At 38.1% G+C, this 12,851-nt stretch overlaps 1 protein-coding gene across 20 annotated transcripts in view; it reads left to right on the forward strand.

Annotated features, from left to right (window-relative positions):
* EPB41L3 (erythrocyte membrane protein band 4.1 like 3) overlaps window positions 1-12,851 on the forward strand; it is a 123,202-nt gene that overhangs the window by 78,892 nt on the left and 31,459 nt on the right. For all 20 annotated transcript variants that reach the window (XM_033154952.1, XM_033154943.1, XM_033154948.1 and 17 more), the window contains exons 4-10: window positions 4,000-4,104; window positions 4,674-4,716; window positions 8,825-8,900; window positions 9,589-9,807; window positions 10,050-10,137; window positions 11,297-11,449; window positions 12,621-12,718. In XM_033154952.1, the coding sequence (XP_033010843.1) occupies window positions 4,000-4,104; window positions 4,674-4,716; window positions 8,825-8,900; window positions 9,589-9,807; window positions 10,050-10,137; window positions 11,297-11,449; window positions 12,621-12,718 (782 nt within the window). The remainder of the gene's footprint in view (window positions 1-3,999; window positions 4,105-4,673; window positions 4,717-8,824; window positions 8,901-9,588; window positions 9,808-10,049; window positions 10,138-11,296; window positions 11,450-12,620; window positions 12,719-12,851) is intronic.

Consider the following 12,851-nt stretch of genomic DNA (forward strand, 5'->3'; position numbering starts at 1 on the left):
GTGGGATTGCCAAAGTCATTTTTCTCAGAACCCTGCCCACTTTCCACATATTAATTTAGATATTTAACTGCCAAGTGCATAAAGCTGAACACACAGAAGTTAAATGTGTGTAAGTTGTGAGCTACCTGTGTGTGTGTGTGTGTGTGTGTGTGTATATATATATATATATATATATATATATATGAACACAAATTACTTTATACTAATATACACTTGTTGTATATTTGCTGCCAATGAATGTTCACCTCTTAAGGTTACATATTAAAAAAGGCAGCTGCCTCCTGCAGGCCTCCAGTAAAATACCTTTAACCAGCAACTGCTTATTGCTTATCAAAGCAGTCAGCTGTCCCAGCATATGGATTTGCCAGCTGAAACACCTTTGATTTTTGACCTTGCCTGGCTTTTAAATTGACAAGGTGCTGTATTGTCATCATGAAAATGCAAATAGATGCAAATTGCACCCTTGAATTTTAATATAATTCTGAGCCCAGCAATTTTGTTAATAATCTGCCAACAGTCTTTTCAGCTAGCACATCTGCATTGACAGATACTAAAATGGACAACAAAATCTCAGAAAAATCCAGTATCACACTTGTTCCTCCAATTAAGCAAGTACCTTTACCTTATTGTCTAATTACATTTAAGTACTGCAAGCTACTGACCCATATCTTAAAACATATGGTGTTACATATTACCGAAATAGTTCTTTTTAGCATTTATCATGTTCCCTGTTAAATTGATCTGGAACTTCTTGCTAGGTGTACATAAAAGGGTGTTGCAAAGGATTTACAGAAAAACAAACCCACAATCACGGCTCTTGACAATTATCTGCCTTGAATTAGTTCCTTCAATTTACATCCCTAAGTGATTGTCAACTAGTTGGTGTTTAGTATCAGCCTTATGTTGGTGAAAACTGAATCTAGAATGTGTGGCAATTAAGGGACACAAAGAGTATCTGTCCCCTGTTGTTTTTCACCTTAGAGAGGTTTATTGGTTTTTTAATATTTTTCTCAATCTTCTAAATGGAGATAATAAAATCTTTCCCCCCTTTTGCAAAATAACCTGGAAAAACTCAGGCAAAGGTGACAGTTTGGTGGAAAACAGAATTTTCTTCTTCCTATGTGCTGCCCATTTCTATCATCCTAAATGATTTCTTGAGGACTCTATAGATAATTGCATAGTGACTTCCCCCTTTTCATTATTTCTTTCTGAGGAACTTTAATAATTTGAGGCTGAATGTATAGCCTTTGGGGGAAGCTGTGGAATGAAATGAATTAGCATAATTTTGTTTCAGTACAAATTAGTTTAAGAATGGCACTTGTAATGTTGTTGAGATTACTCATTATTTTTAATGCAGATAATGCACTCCTGTTATGTTTTGTACCTCACGGTTATAAAGCTTTTTGGGTGTTTTCAGGCATCTTCGCCTAACAGTTGGGGCTGTGTTTATGTTTCCTAAAACAAAATACAGTAGTTCAGAAATCTCTGCCTGAAGGGTGTACAATCAATATACTTCCTGGATTTTCTAGAGCATTATATTCTGATATAACCTGCTTTAGTTGCCTGCACCAAATGATATGAGGCATCAGGAAGAGGGGCTTTTCTAGCAGTGGCACTACGGTTATGGAACAGCCTCCCCAGTGAGTCTCTCATGGCACCAGCTTTGTGGTATTTTCATCACCAAAGTCATTTCTGTTCAGCTAGGCTTCCTACATATCTTATATATTCTGGGCCTCACAGCTTTTAAATTTGTGCTGATTTTGGGGTATGTGAAGAGCTTTGTTTTTGTTTTTATGGTTTCATGTTTTATTTCATATATTTACATTTCTATTTTTATTTTACTATTTGTTGTAAACCATCCAGAGAGCTACCGGTAAATGTTATGGGGTGACATACAAATGCTGAAATCAGTTAAATAATCAAGAGCACACATTATATAATCACTCTGTTTTATAGTGATTAATCTGAAAACTAATATAATATCCCCAAAATTTTCAAACTTCTTTCTGAATAGAAACAGTTTCTTCAAAAAGGTAAATGTCCATGCACTGTTAAAGGAAAGCACATGAACTCCTACCACTTAATGTAGATGGCTCATATTGTAGCTTAAATTATTGATTCAGAAACTCAAAGCAGTTCTAGAACATTGCAACTTGATTGTGAGGTCTTGTGCAACAAACCTCACCAGAAGCAATACCTCTGACCTAACACACCACACACCCCAGAATAGATTGGGATGTGAAGATAGGCTCCTTGGAGAGCTATAGATTTGCGCAGACCCTGAGGGTAGATAACTTCTTTGATGAGAGGATAGGGTTTCTATCCTGAATTTCCTGTACTGGGAGGATCAACTGAGGAATTTTAGATCTAGGATTGCTCTCCATGATGTTCTTTCCTTCTTCAGAACCACAAAGAATATTAAATAGATGCCATACCAAAATTCTTCCCTAGGAACTGGTTCTATGGCTTCCACTGGAGCATTTTTGTGGATCGTTGAATATCAGAGACAGAAAGAATCTCAGAGACAGATTGGAGGTGAACTCCAGTTTGTAACTGTTGAGAAAAGTGACAGTGTTTGAGCCAGTGTGCACATCTTGCAGTGACATCTGCCACAAAGGAATGAGGGGCATACTGAGAAGCGTCCATAGTTGCATCTCCAATGAAGGCAGCTTGGGAGCTTGAGGTTTGTTTATAGGTTGGCTAAGCTGCAGAGGTGAAGATGTCAAAGGCTGGAGACCAGGGAGAAGTTCTGCTTCATTGTTGGTGCTTGTGTGCTGTGTGTGTTATTCTTTGTTAATGCTGTCAAAATTCTCAAAATGGTAAATTCAGGCCAGATAACAGTGATTATTTCAGATTCCGGATAGCCTTATAAAACCCCTGCCCTGCTTTCATTTAATCCCCTCGGTAAATTATCTCAGAAGTTTCAAAATGTCTTTTCATGCTACAGTAATTTACATTTCCTTCAAAATGTTGTCATGGTTTTCATCTTACTAGATATTATCACATATGTGTTATCTTGTTCTTTAAACTCTTCCACCCCAACATATTTTGTCTAGTGGTGAGCAAAGTCCCCCTGGCTCAATCATAATTAAGTCATGAATGCCGTATTGAAAAAAAGAATTCTTCATTTTAAATTGGCCCATAGTGTCTTATTGCAGTGCTGTTTGGAAATTCCTGTGCAAGTTCAGGGAAGGCAATGCATTATCTAGACAACCATGAAATCCTCTCTTGGATTGCATGCAGAATTCTTTGATCAAGAGGAACACCACCCCCACCCCTGGGGAAACACTCAGCTTTGGTTTTCCCCAACCCCTATGCTTTCACTGTTATAAAAATTTCATTTGCATGATGCATATCCTGCCCTTTAGGCATACTTGATGTTCCTAGCCCTGGGACCATGACATTCTAATTTTAGGTAAGTTATATTCAGTTTTACAAAAAGTCCAAGTTAATTTCAGAAATTAGGACAGTTCCATTGAGAGCCAATAAGACATTAATGCTTTCAACTTCTGCATATGTGCTGGAAATGGTCCCTACCATTGGGCCTGTTGCAAATAATATTGAAGAGAACAGGCTTGGATCGAAAGGTGCATTTGGGATAACCTCCCCCCAAAAAATAATTCTGCTAATTTCTCCTTCCTGCTGCAGTCTCCCATGTCCCACCCTGTGCTATTCTGGCTTTTGGGACAGGTTCAGTGTGGAGAAGGGGCCAGGAAAGCTATGTTTTGTGAACTGAATTTTGTGAGCTGCGTGGGATGGATCCTTCCCATTATGTTTTAACTGCAATAAAAGTAATAATTTAATGGTAAGGCGACATACCTTGCAATAGAAGAAAGTATTTCAGGCGTGGAAAATTCATATTATGAGCCAGTTAATATCAAACCTTCAGCATGAAATTAAATGAATGTTCACTTGATTCTTTTAAGCTGTCTTGATTTTTTTTTAATGGTTCGTGTGTTTTGATACTCAAAAATTTTATTTCCTGTACTTTCTCTGTAGAAACGTTCAAAAGGCCAGGTGCTGTTTGACAAAGTATGTGAACATCTGAACCTGCTGGAAAAAGATTACTTCGGGTTAACATACAAAGATATGGAAAGCCAAAAGGTAAAATTAGACAACAATTTAGGAAATTCATAAAGAAAGGATAAAATGGGGAGAATATATCAGATCCAAGCATTTCAGTCTTATTAATGATACTGAGATTGTGTTGTCAGAATCATCAGCCTTCAAAACTGGTCAGAGTGGTGGCGGTGGAGGCAGTAGCATCCTCCTGACAGCAGCAGTGTTGCACTTTTCATAATGGAGTGGGGTCACTGTTAGTCCTGGACACTGAGATCCAGCTCCCAGGGCCTTCTGGTGGTTCCCTCATTGTGAAAAGTGAGGTTGCAGAGGGCCTTCTCAGTAGTGGCTCCCGCCCTGTGAAACGCCCTCCCATCAGATGTCAGAGAGATAAACAATTACACAATCTTTTGAAGACACCTGAAGGCATCCCTGTATTGCAAAGTTTTTAATATTTGATGCACAGTTGTGTTTTTATACTTTGGAAGCCACCCAGAGTGGTTGGGGCAACCCAGTCAGATGGACGGGGTATAAACAAATTATTGTTGCTGTTCTTCTTGATAATTTTAAAAAACATGTTTGTACATTCAAATATTTTAAATACTTATTTTCAGAATTGGTTGGACCCAGCCAAGGAAATAAAAAAGCAGATCCGAAGTAAGTTGTGCTAAATCATTTTAAAGACATTAACTATATGTTTTTAATAGGGATTCCTCCCAGGTAAGTAACATTAGGAGTGTTGCCTAAAATATATGATTGCATGTCAATATCCCGACCCCTCCCGTGGTGAAATAAAGACACAGGACTCATCAAGTAAGGTTAATGGGCATGAAATGGCCACAACTTTATTTGTTACGGATGTTGAGCGGTATTGGCTTAGGCATTGGAACTAACCGACTATATCCGACTCCAGTACGTCATGCTGGCAGTCTGGGAAGGGTTAACCACCTATGGGAGAGCCCTGCTGCTGCACATCAGCTAGGGACTCACCCTGTGGTCACCGATATGGGGCGTGCCTTTGGCCCTCACCTACCATGGCTTTGGACAGGGACACGCCCCCCGGACTCATTTAACGAAGTACCCTTCAGCATTTGGGGGAGGTGATGGCCCAACCTCCCTCCCCACCTTCAGCCTTTCCGAGATAATCCAATGCCTAACCGCCAAGAGCAAAGTTGTGATGAATTGCTACGAGGTAGGCGAAAACCACCAGGCCAAAGCCAATTTGCTAAGTGGGAAAATTCCTACCAGGCCCCTCAACAGCGACCAACCGTGGTACATAGCAAGGTCAGGAAGAAACCCTGCCTCAAGGGAGGGTGGGCGGGGAAAACATGTCAGCTGGGAGCAGGAAGAAGAGGCTGAGCCCTGGCCGCGTGCTGGTTTAAATGCAACCAGCCACGCCTGTCGGCCGCACCGGTTGGTCAGCCAGCCAGGCACCACACCCAGGGCTCAGCCAATGGAGTCAGGGGATGAAACCATCCCCTGTGCACGTGAAGGGCTCGTGATGCCTGCAACCCCCCCCCCCTTTCTAGGGCGGAAGGGGCTTTATACCTGTAGAAGAGGTCTATATATCTGTGATTCTACCTTGTATTTTAAAAATTGTTTTTCCACATTGTTACGCAAGTCAGTCTTACTAGAAAGTAAATGATTTTATACTTCCTTTCTCCTGTTACCAGTGCTTGACATGAAAATGTACTTGTGAACTGCTTTAGAAACCTAAAAGTACCCAGAATAAATTAAGCATCAAGGCAACCAAGTCGAATATTTAAGGTCCTTTCTACAAACTTGATGTAACGCATACACATGGAATTTGCTGTAGCAAACAGATGTCAGTGTTCATTCTCAATCACACTTCACAAATAAAATCTTTCCAATGGCCAAGTATATGCAAGCAATTACATTTGGTAGGAAGCGTTCTCCATCTGGAATTAAAACATGGTTTCTGGTTTACAAATGTTAATTTATAGTATGAGCGAAGTGGTAATGAGAAATATTTAATAAAATGTTGTAAATGCTTTAAAACACCAAAATTTCTGTAAAGAAATGTCTGCTTTGAATAGCCAAATTATGTAAACCTGTTTTGAAAGCCTAAGCACATGGATTTCAGTTGAACTAGGTTTATATGTGACAGCAATGGTTTCAGCTATTTGCCATTTTTAAAAATCAGTATTGATGTAGTCAAGAAAATGTGCAGTGTTTGTTATGGTAGATACTGTACTGTTAATACATCTGATGTAGACTTCTTAGCCAAATGTGAACAATGGTAACTGCAGGAGATTATCCAGAACAGAAAAGTCTAGTCCTGCTCTTGACAGTGGGAAGAGATGCAGTTGTAGCATATAAAAATGCAAAACTTGCTGTTTCAGAGAATTACTTTAGTAACCCAGTATTACCAGACATAAAATATTATTGACTGATAATTTAATAATGCAAATCATACACAAAAATTCATTAGCACATGGGATCTCCTTTGGCTCCTCTACCCTGAAAGGAGCCCAGTTGTTGTTGTTGTTGTTGTTGTTGTTGTTGTTGTTATTATTATTATCATCATCATCATCATCATCATCATTGCAGTTAAAAGTAATAATGTACAATGGCACCTAAGAAAATTTGGCTAAAAGTATATATACAGTTTTTCTCAGTACAGCACAGCATGCTTACTTTAAGTCTTTTTTGCTTTTCCCAAACAAATGAATGGAATCCAAACATTTTCCAGAGTAGCTCAGGGATTTGTACACCAGGATTGTTAAGATCTCTGCTTAACTGCCATTTAGAAGTCTGTTTTTACTGAATAAACCAAGAGCTTTGTTCAAGCGAAGGACTTGTTCAAGCAGAAATATATGTAAGGAAGGACCAAGAAAGAAAGCGATCTTTGTATTTTGTAAGGGGCAGAGGTTCAGTCATGTAGATAACATTCCAGACCCTAAAGGACAAAACCTGTAGGAATTTGCACACAATTTAATATTGTACTGTCAAGATTAACATGACCCCTCTACTATCAAGCACACCAAGGCTTCAGTAATGAAACTTGACACACCTTCAACATGCATATTCATCATGATGTGCTCAGTTTAAATAGTTAAAATAGGATGTTGCAAACTAAAATTAAAAGATATACTTACACAGCTTCTGCTGTTAAGATATATGGCACCTTAGTAGAAGAAGAACTTGGGCAGAATTTCAGTAAACTGTAAGGGATATTCAGAGGTCTAAATAGGAAAATATTGTATGCTGTGTGGAATCCCCAGTCTACATGTGCATCTGCATTTTATGATTTTGATGGTTCAGGCAGTGACTCTGTTTTTTATATAGTTTTATAGACATACAGATATTTCTTTTCCACATAGTGTTTGTATGGTTTAGTCATGGCCTTTGGCTAGTACAATAAAACTTATTTACTTACCTGTATTTATTATATGTTTTATTTCTAAACATTTCTACCCTGTCTTTCTGTTAAAACATTCAAGGCATCTTATAAATAATAAAAACTGCAAGCAAGCAGGAACATAACGATTACAGTACATGTTTTAAAAACAGACTTACAAGACAAGTTTAAAAGCAGCAGCGGTCTAATCCTTATTTAAAGCAGCATCGTGTTTTTAAAAATTGTGTGTACCTTTCCAAAGAAAATTACAGAAGTTTAGTTGCATCACAACCAAAAAAGCACTTTTCCCTTCTCACCAGGTATCAGATAGTGGGGTGATCTGGAGAAAAGCCTCAGGGTTAGACTCATGGGGGGAAAGATTAATCTTGAGATACTCCAGTTACAGGCTACTGAGAGCTGTAAAGGTCAAAAGCAATTTTGAATCGAGAAAAATAATAATGGTACACAGTACATTGCAGCCTTCACCAACCTGGTGCTGTCCAGATGGCTTGGACTACAACCCCATCAGCATTCACTCTGGCAGCTTTGCATTATGAACCTGTTGGAAGTTTCCAGGCTGCATTCAAGGCAGTATCCCACATAAGAGTGCATTATGGTAACCAGATCGTCATTAGAACTTGAATGACTGAGGCCAGGCCCAAGAAAGGGCACTGGTGATATTTATCATATTTATTAAATTTCTATAGTGTACATCCCTTCATCCAAAGAACACAGGGTGGTTTACAATATAAAAACACAAAAATGCATACCATAGTAACAAACCAAAACAACCTCTCATTCTATTTTATTTTCTGATATACAAGATCAGGCTGTAAAATGCAAATGTTTATACCTCTTTGCTTTTGTCAGAGTCTTCTTGTAACAAGACCGAACCAGTTTAAGACTAATAAGCACTGTAATTTGTCGGAGCAGGGGAACTAAGCTGGCTAGTTGACTGTAGTGATATTATTGCCTCATCTTGAGGCTTTCAGGGCTCATTCCCAGTAATGACCTCTGTGTTTTATCTTTACAATTTTGTACATGGTAAAGGACAAAGAAATTCTGCTGAGATAGATCTTCCCAAGGTGCTGATGAATGTGTTTATAGAAATAACTATATGCTTCACTCAGTTGTGAGCACAGCCTTGCTAAATGTTTAGGTGGCATTGTTCTTATCTTTGTATTTGATTGTGTAAACCGTATCTTAGCCAAGACAATTGTCCTGGGTCTACAAGTTTTTACAGACACTTCAGATAAGTTGCTGTTTGCTGAGGGACAATTCTTTTGATTATATTTTGTTAAGTAATCTTCAATTATGAAAGCAAAGGAAATGGTTCAGACAACTAGATAACCATTATTGGACATGGTATGCAGAGAATCTTAATTCAGTTTTGTTTTCTTATAGGTGGTGCTTGGCATTTCTCTTTTAATGTGAAATTCTATCCTCCTGATCCTGCCCAGCTTTCCGAAGATATTACCAGGTATTTAAAACACCCAGTAAACGGAGGGAATTTTTATTTGCTACCATTAGCAGGTGAAAGACATATTTCTGAAACTGCTGCTTATAGTTAGCATTAACTGAAAAGTAAGCAGAAGAGGAAACATGGATTGCAAATAAAATAATACAGTAGTGACTTACTGAGAAGAACCAATTCCCACCATTCCTGATTGTTATGACTGATATGTTAATGTTTTATTGTGACTTGAAATTTAAACTTTGTTTTATTGAGCTGGTTCTGGTGTGGTATTTTGCTGTTTTGTTTGTTTGTAAACAGCCTTGGTACTTCTGCTCAATGTATAAATTCTTCTAATTAATATATAGTGTGTGGGGAGGGAGAACTCTGTTGTGCCTAAAATAAAAACTGGAGTTCTGACTACATCTACTGTTTCTTCATATATGTACACCACTTCTTGGGATTGTGTTTTCAAGTGCTCCATTATGTATAACCTAACTGGCCATCCCCTAACTGCCCTGCGATGGGAAGAAGAGATTTCTTTCACATTCCTGTTTGTCCTTTCTTCTGCTTGCTACCACTTTGGTTAAAGTAGAGATTCTGCACTTGTCTAGGCTTAATGAAACCTATAAACTGCTTGTGAATTGCTAGAACTTGGAAGGGTATGGCAGTGTTAATGAGGTGTTTTTTACCCCCCCCCAAAAAAATGTTGCAGGTACTACCTCTGTTTACAGCTGAGAGATGACATAGTTTCTGGACGACTGCCATGTTCTTTTGTTACACTTGCACTATTGGGCTCCTATACAGTTCAGTCAGAGCTTGGAGATTATGATCCTGATGAATATGGAAGTGATTACGTCAGTGAATTTCGCTTTGCACCAAACCATACTAAAGAACTGGAAGACAAAGTAATAGAGCTTCATAAAAGCCACAGGTAATATAAGTAGGGGGGAAATGTGTACAATATAGTCCTTTGGAATTCTGTCCTCCTTCAAGAAAAATGTATTGAATTTCAAAGCATTACATTGAGGGGAAAATGATTGGATGCAGTGAATAATAACGTAAAACAGACAATTGCATGAAATCGTTTAAATCATCATAAAGGACAGATTTATTTTCTGGGAAATGAGTTCATTTTTAAGTGTGTTTATTTCTACTCATGTTGATTATCTTTAGGGGAATGACACCTGCAGAAGCTGAGATGCATTTTTTGGAGAATGCAAAAAAATTGTCCATGTACGGAGTAGATCTGCACCATGCCAAGGTACAGTCGATAAGTAGCAGGATGGTTCAGATTAGGAGCTTAGAAATGTTGCCATTCATGCATTAAGTAGGATGTGCAATACATCTGCAAATAAGCTGTTCTGTTGATTTTTATTGTCTGGTTTATTTAATATATTTTGATGAACTGATGCTTATAAAATAAAAAGAATGCTAAAGCACTTTTAAGTGAAATGGAAATTCAGTCAGATCTATGTTACAGAGTGTCCTATCCTTCACCTGGCATTTAGTTTCAGTGGTACATTATGCAGCATCCACAGAGCCATTGAAGAGGCTCTGGCCTCTTCTGCATGTAATGCTAAGCTAAACCATGGCTTTGTGACAAGCAAGCAGGTGGGTAATCAGTAAGAAAATAATGGTAAACCGTTGGTTGCAGCTCATGGCTTTTGGGGAGTGAGACAAACCTTGAGACTGAGTTTGCATGAAAGGCTAAGCCAAACTATGGCTTAGCTCCAGGTATCAGGGCAGCAGGATGACTCTGGGAGCGCTAGAGCAGTCATGATTTTCTCTTTGAGCTTGCTCATTCTTTCCAGACCATGATTTGGCTTACCATTGTGTGTGAATCGGCCCTTTGTGTTACGTACCTGTGGAAAGTTCTGTAATTGGTGCCATGGAATAGAGTTAACCAAACCAAAATGTACTTATATATGGCAAAACAGTGTCTGCAAAAAGTTGTTTGGCTTGACATGTGGCTTCAGTCTTCCTCAATTCAAGATCACACATATGCATCATTATAAATTAAATGGATCATGTTTTTGGCAAAATGTTGCTGACCAGAAGAAAATTATGAAGTGCATGTTATTCTGAATGTATTCTGCATAAAATCTTTTCAAAAGCTTAGATAAATGTATATAATACATGCACAGGTTTTGAAAGGACTGTATGGCATTTCAGAAGGATATCTGCATAGATATTTGAGTGAAAGTGAATCTTTTATTTTGTGTTCTGTTAATTACATTAACTGTTTTTGCCAGAAATGGGATAACTCTGTGGTTCAGTGGACGGCATTCCCCACAAAGGAATGCTGTCCCTGCCCCTGCCCCCATCTGATGTTCAAAAAGCTTGTGATTGTGAAAATGGAAATGAACCATTGATGCTCTAAAGATTAAAAAATAACATGTTTTGAAATATCTTTTTTTTAGGATTCTGAAGGAGTTGAAATCATGTTAGGGGTTTGCGCAAGTGGTCTCTTGATATATCGGGACAGACTCAGAATAAACAGATTTGCTTGGCCTAAGGTTCTCAAAATTTCATACAAGAGGAATAACTTCTATATAAAAATCCGACCAGGGGAAGTAAGTGGACTTCAGCAAACCGAATGTATTTCAGTGTTCCTTTTGCAAACTGGACTGCTCTAGTTGTCCAATTTCATATAATCATTAACTGAGTTCATGCAAGTGTATGTAACCAAGCCCATGGCAGTCATGGCATTATGCTGTATTTCCCCTGTTGCCAGAACCACCACCCCCCGGTGCCTTTCTGAGGGCCAAACTACATATGACAGCATTCACACAATCAGGAATTGTAGCATACACTTTTGTCCTTTCTTACGTATGCACTCTGTTTCATTCTCCCTCATCCTCTTTGTACTAAGCAAATGTTTACTTACCAAGATCATAATTTTCACATTATTTTATACTCCTCCCAATGTTTTAATTCTTGTATAATTTATTAATCAGAACATTTCTTAGGTTGGGTTAGTATTGGGGATATTGAGTTGTTGAAGCTGTTATTAAACTTCATATCTGAGTAGGAAGTTACTTTGTTCTCTGACTTTTAAACCCCAGAGCACCACATTGTCAGAAATAACAGCTGATTTCTGTGTGGCAGCAAGATGAGAATCTTATGTCACAGTTGATTAATGTAGCAATAATGGTGTCTTGATGTGTTAAGTTTCTTCTCTACAGCACTTGACGTAACTCATGGTTGGTCCACGAGTTCAGTAAAACCTATTAATAGCAGTTAATGTACACTTTCATATATTTTGACAGACATTAATCAAATATCCCTTTCTTAAATAGTTGTGGATTTTATATGCTAGTTCTTTTAAGTCCGCGGTGGTCAACCTTTAGCTCCCCAGGTATTGTTGGACTTCAGCTCCCATCAGCCTGGGCACTAGTAGTCCAGCAACATCTGAAATGTGTAGAAGAACTCTGACACTGTGTTTATTATGTTTTTATGCCATTATATTTACTTACACTATATATTCCCCTGGGAATGTCTATATAGTCAACTCAGGCTGCAAGGGACCAAATTAAGGTTTCATGAGCAGCCATAAATCTAGAATACACTGCGTATTATTTGCTTACATTGGCAACCCTAACAGTGTTGACCCAGTCTGCCTGTATGTAATATATCTGCCTGTATGTAATATATGCAGATGTATACAAATTTCTTGTTAGTAATCTGCTTCATTGTATGTTCGTTACATCTTAACTCAAAATTAAATGTTCTTTTCTCTACTAGTTTGAGCAATTTGAAAGCACAATTGGGTTTAAATTACCAAATCATCGTGCTGCGAAGCGTTTATGGAAAGTATGTGTTGAACATCATACATTTTTCAGGTATACAATCTCTTTTATATTTTAAAACATGACACATAGAAATAAAGAATAAAAACTAAAGTGTATTTAAGAAGGATACAACTAAATAGTTCTGCTAGCAGGAGCCCGCATAACGGCTTCTATTAGTGCAGCA

This window comes from Lacerta agilis, chromosome 7 (genome assembly GCF_009819535.1).
Source record: "Lacerta agilis isolate rLacAgi1 chromosome 7, rLacAgi1.pri, whole genome shotgun sequence".
Classification (NCBI taxonomy): domain Eukaryota; kingdom Metazoa; phylum Chordata; class Lepidosauria; order Squamata; family Lacertidae; genus Lacerta; species Lacerta agilis.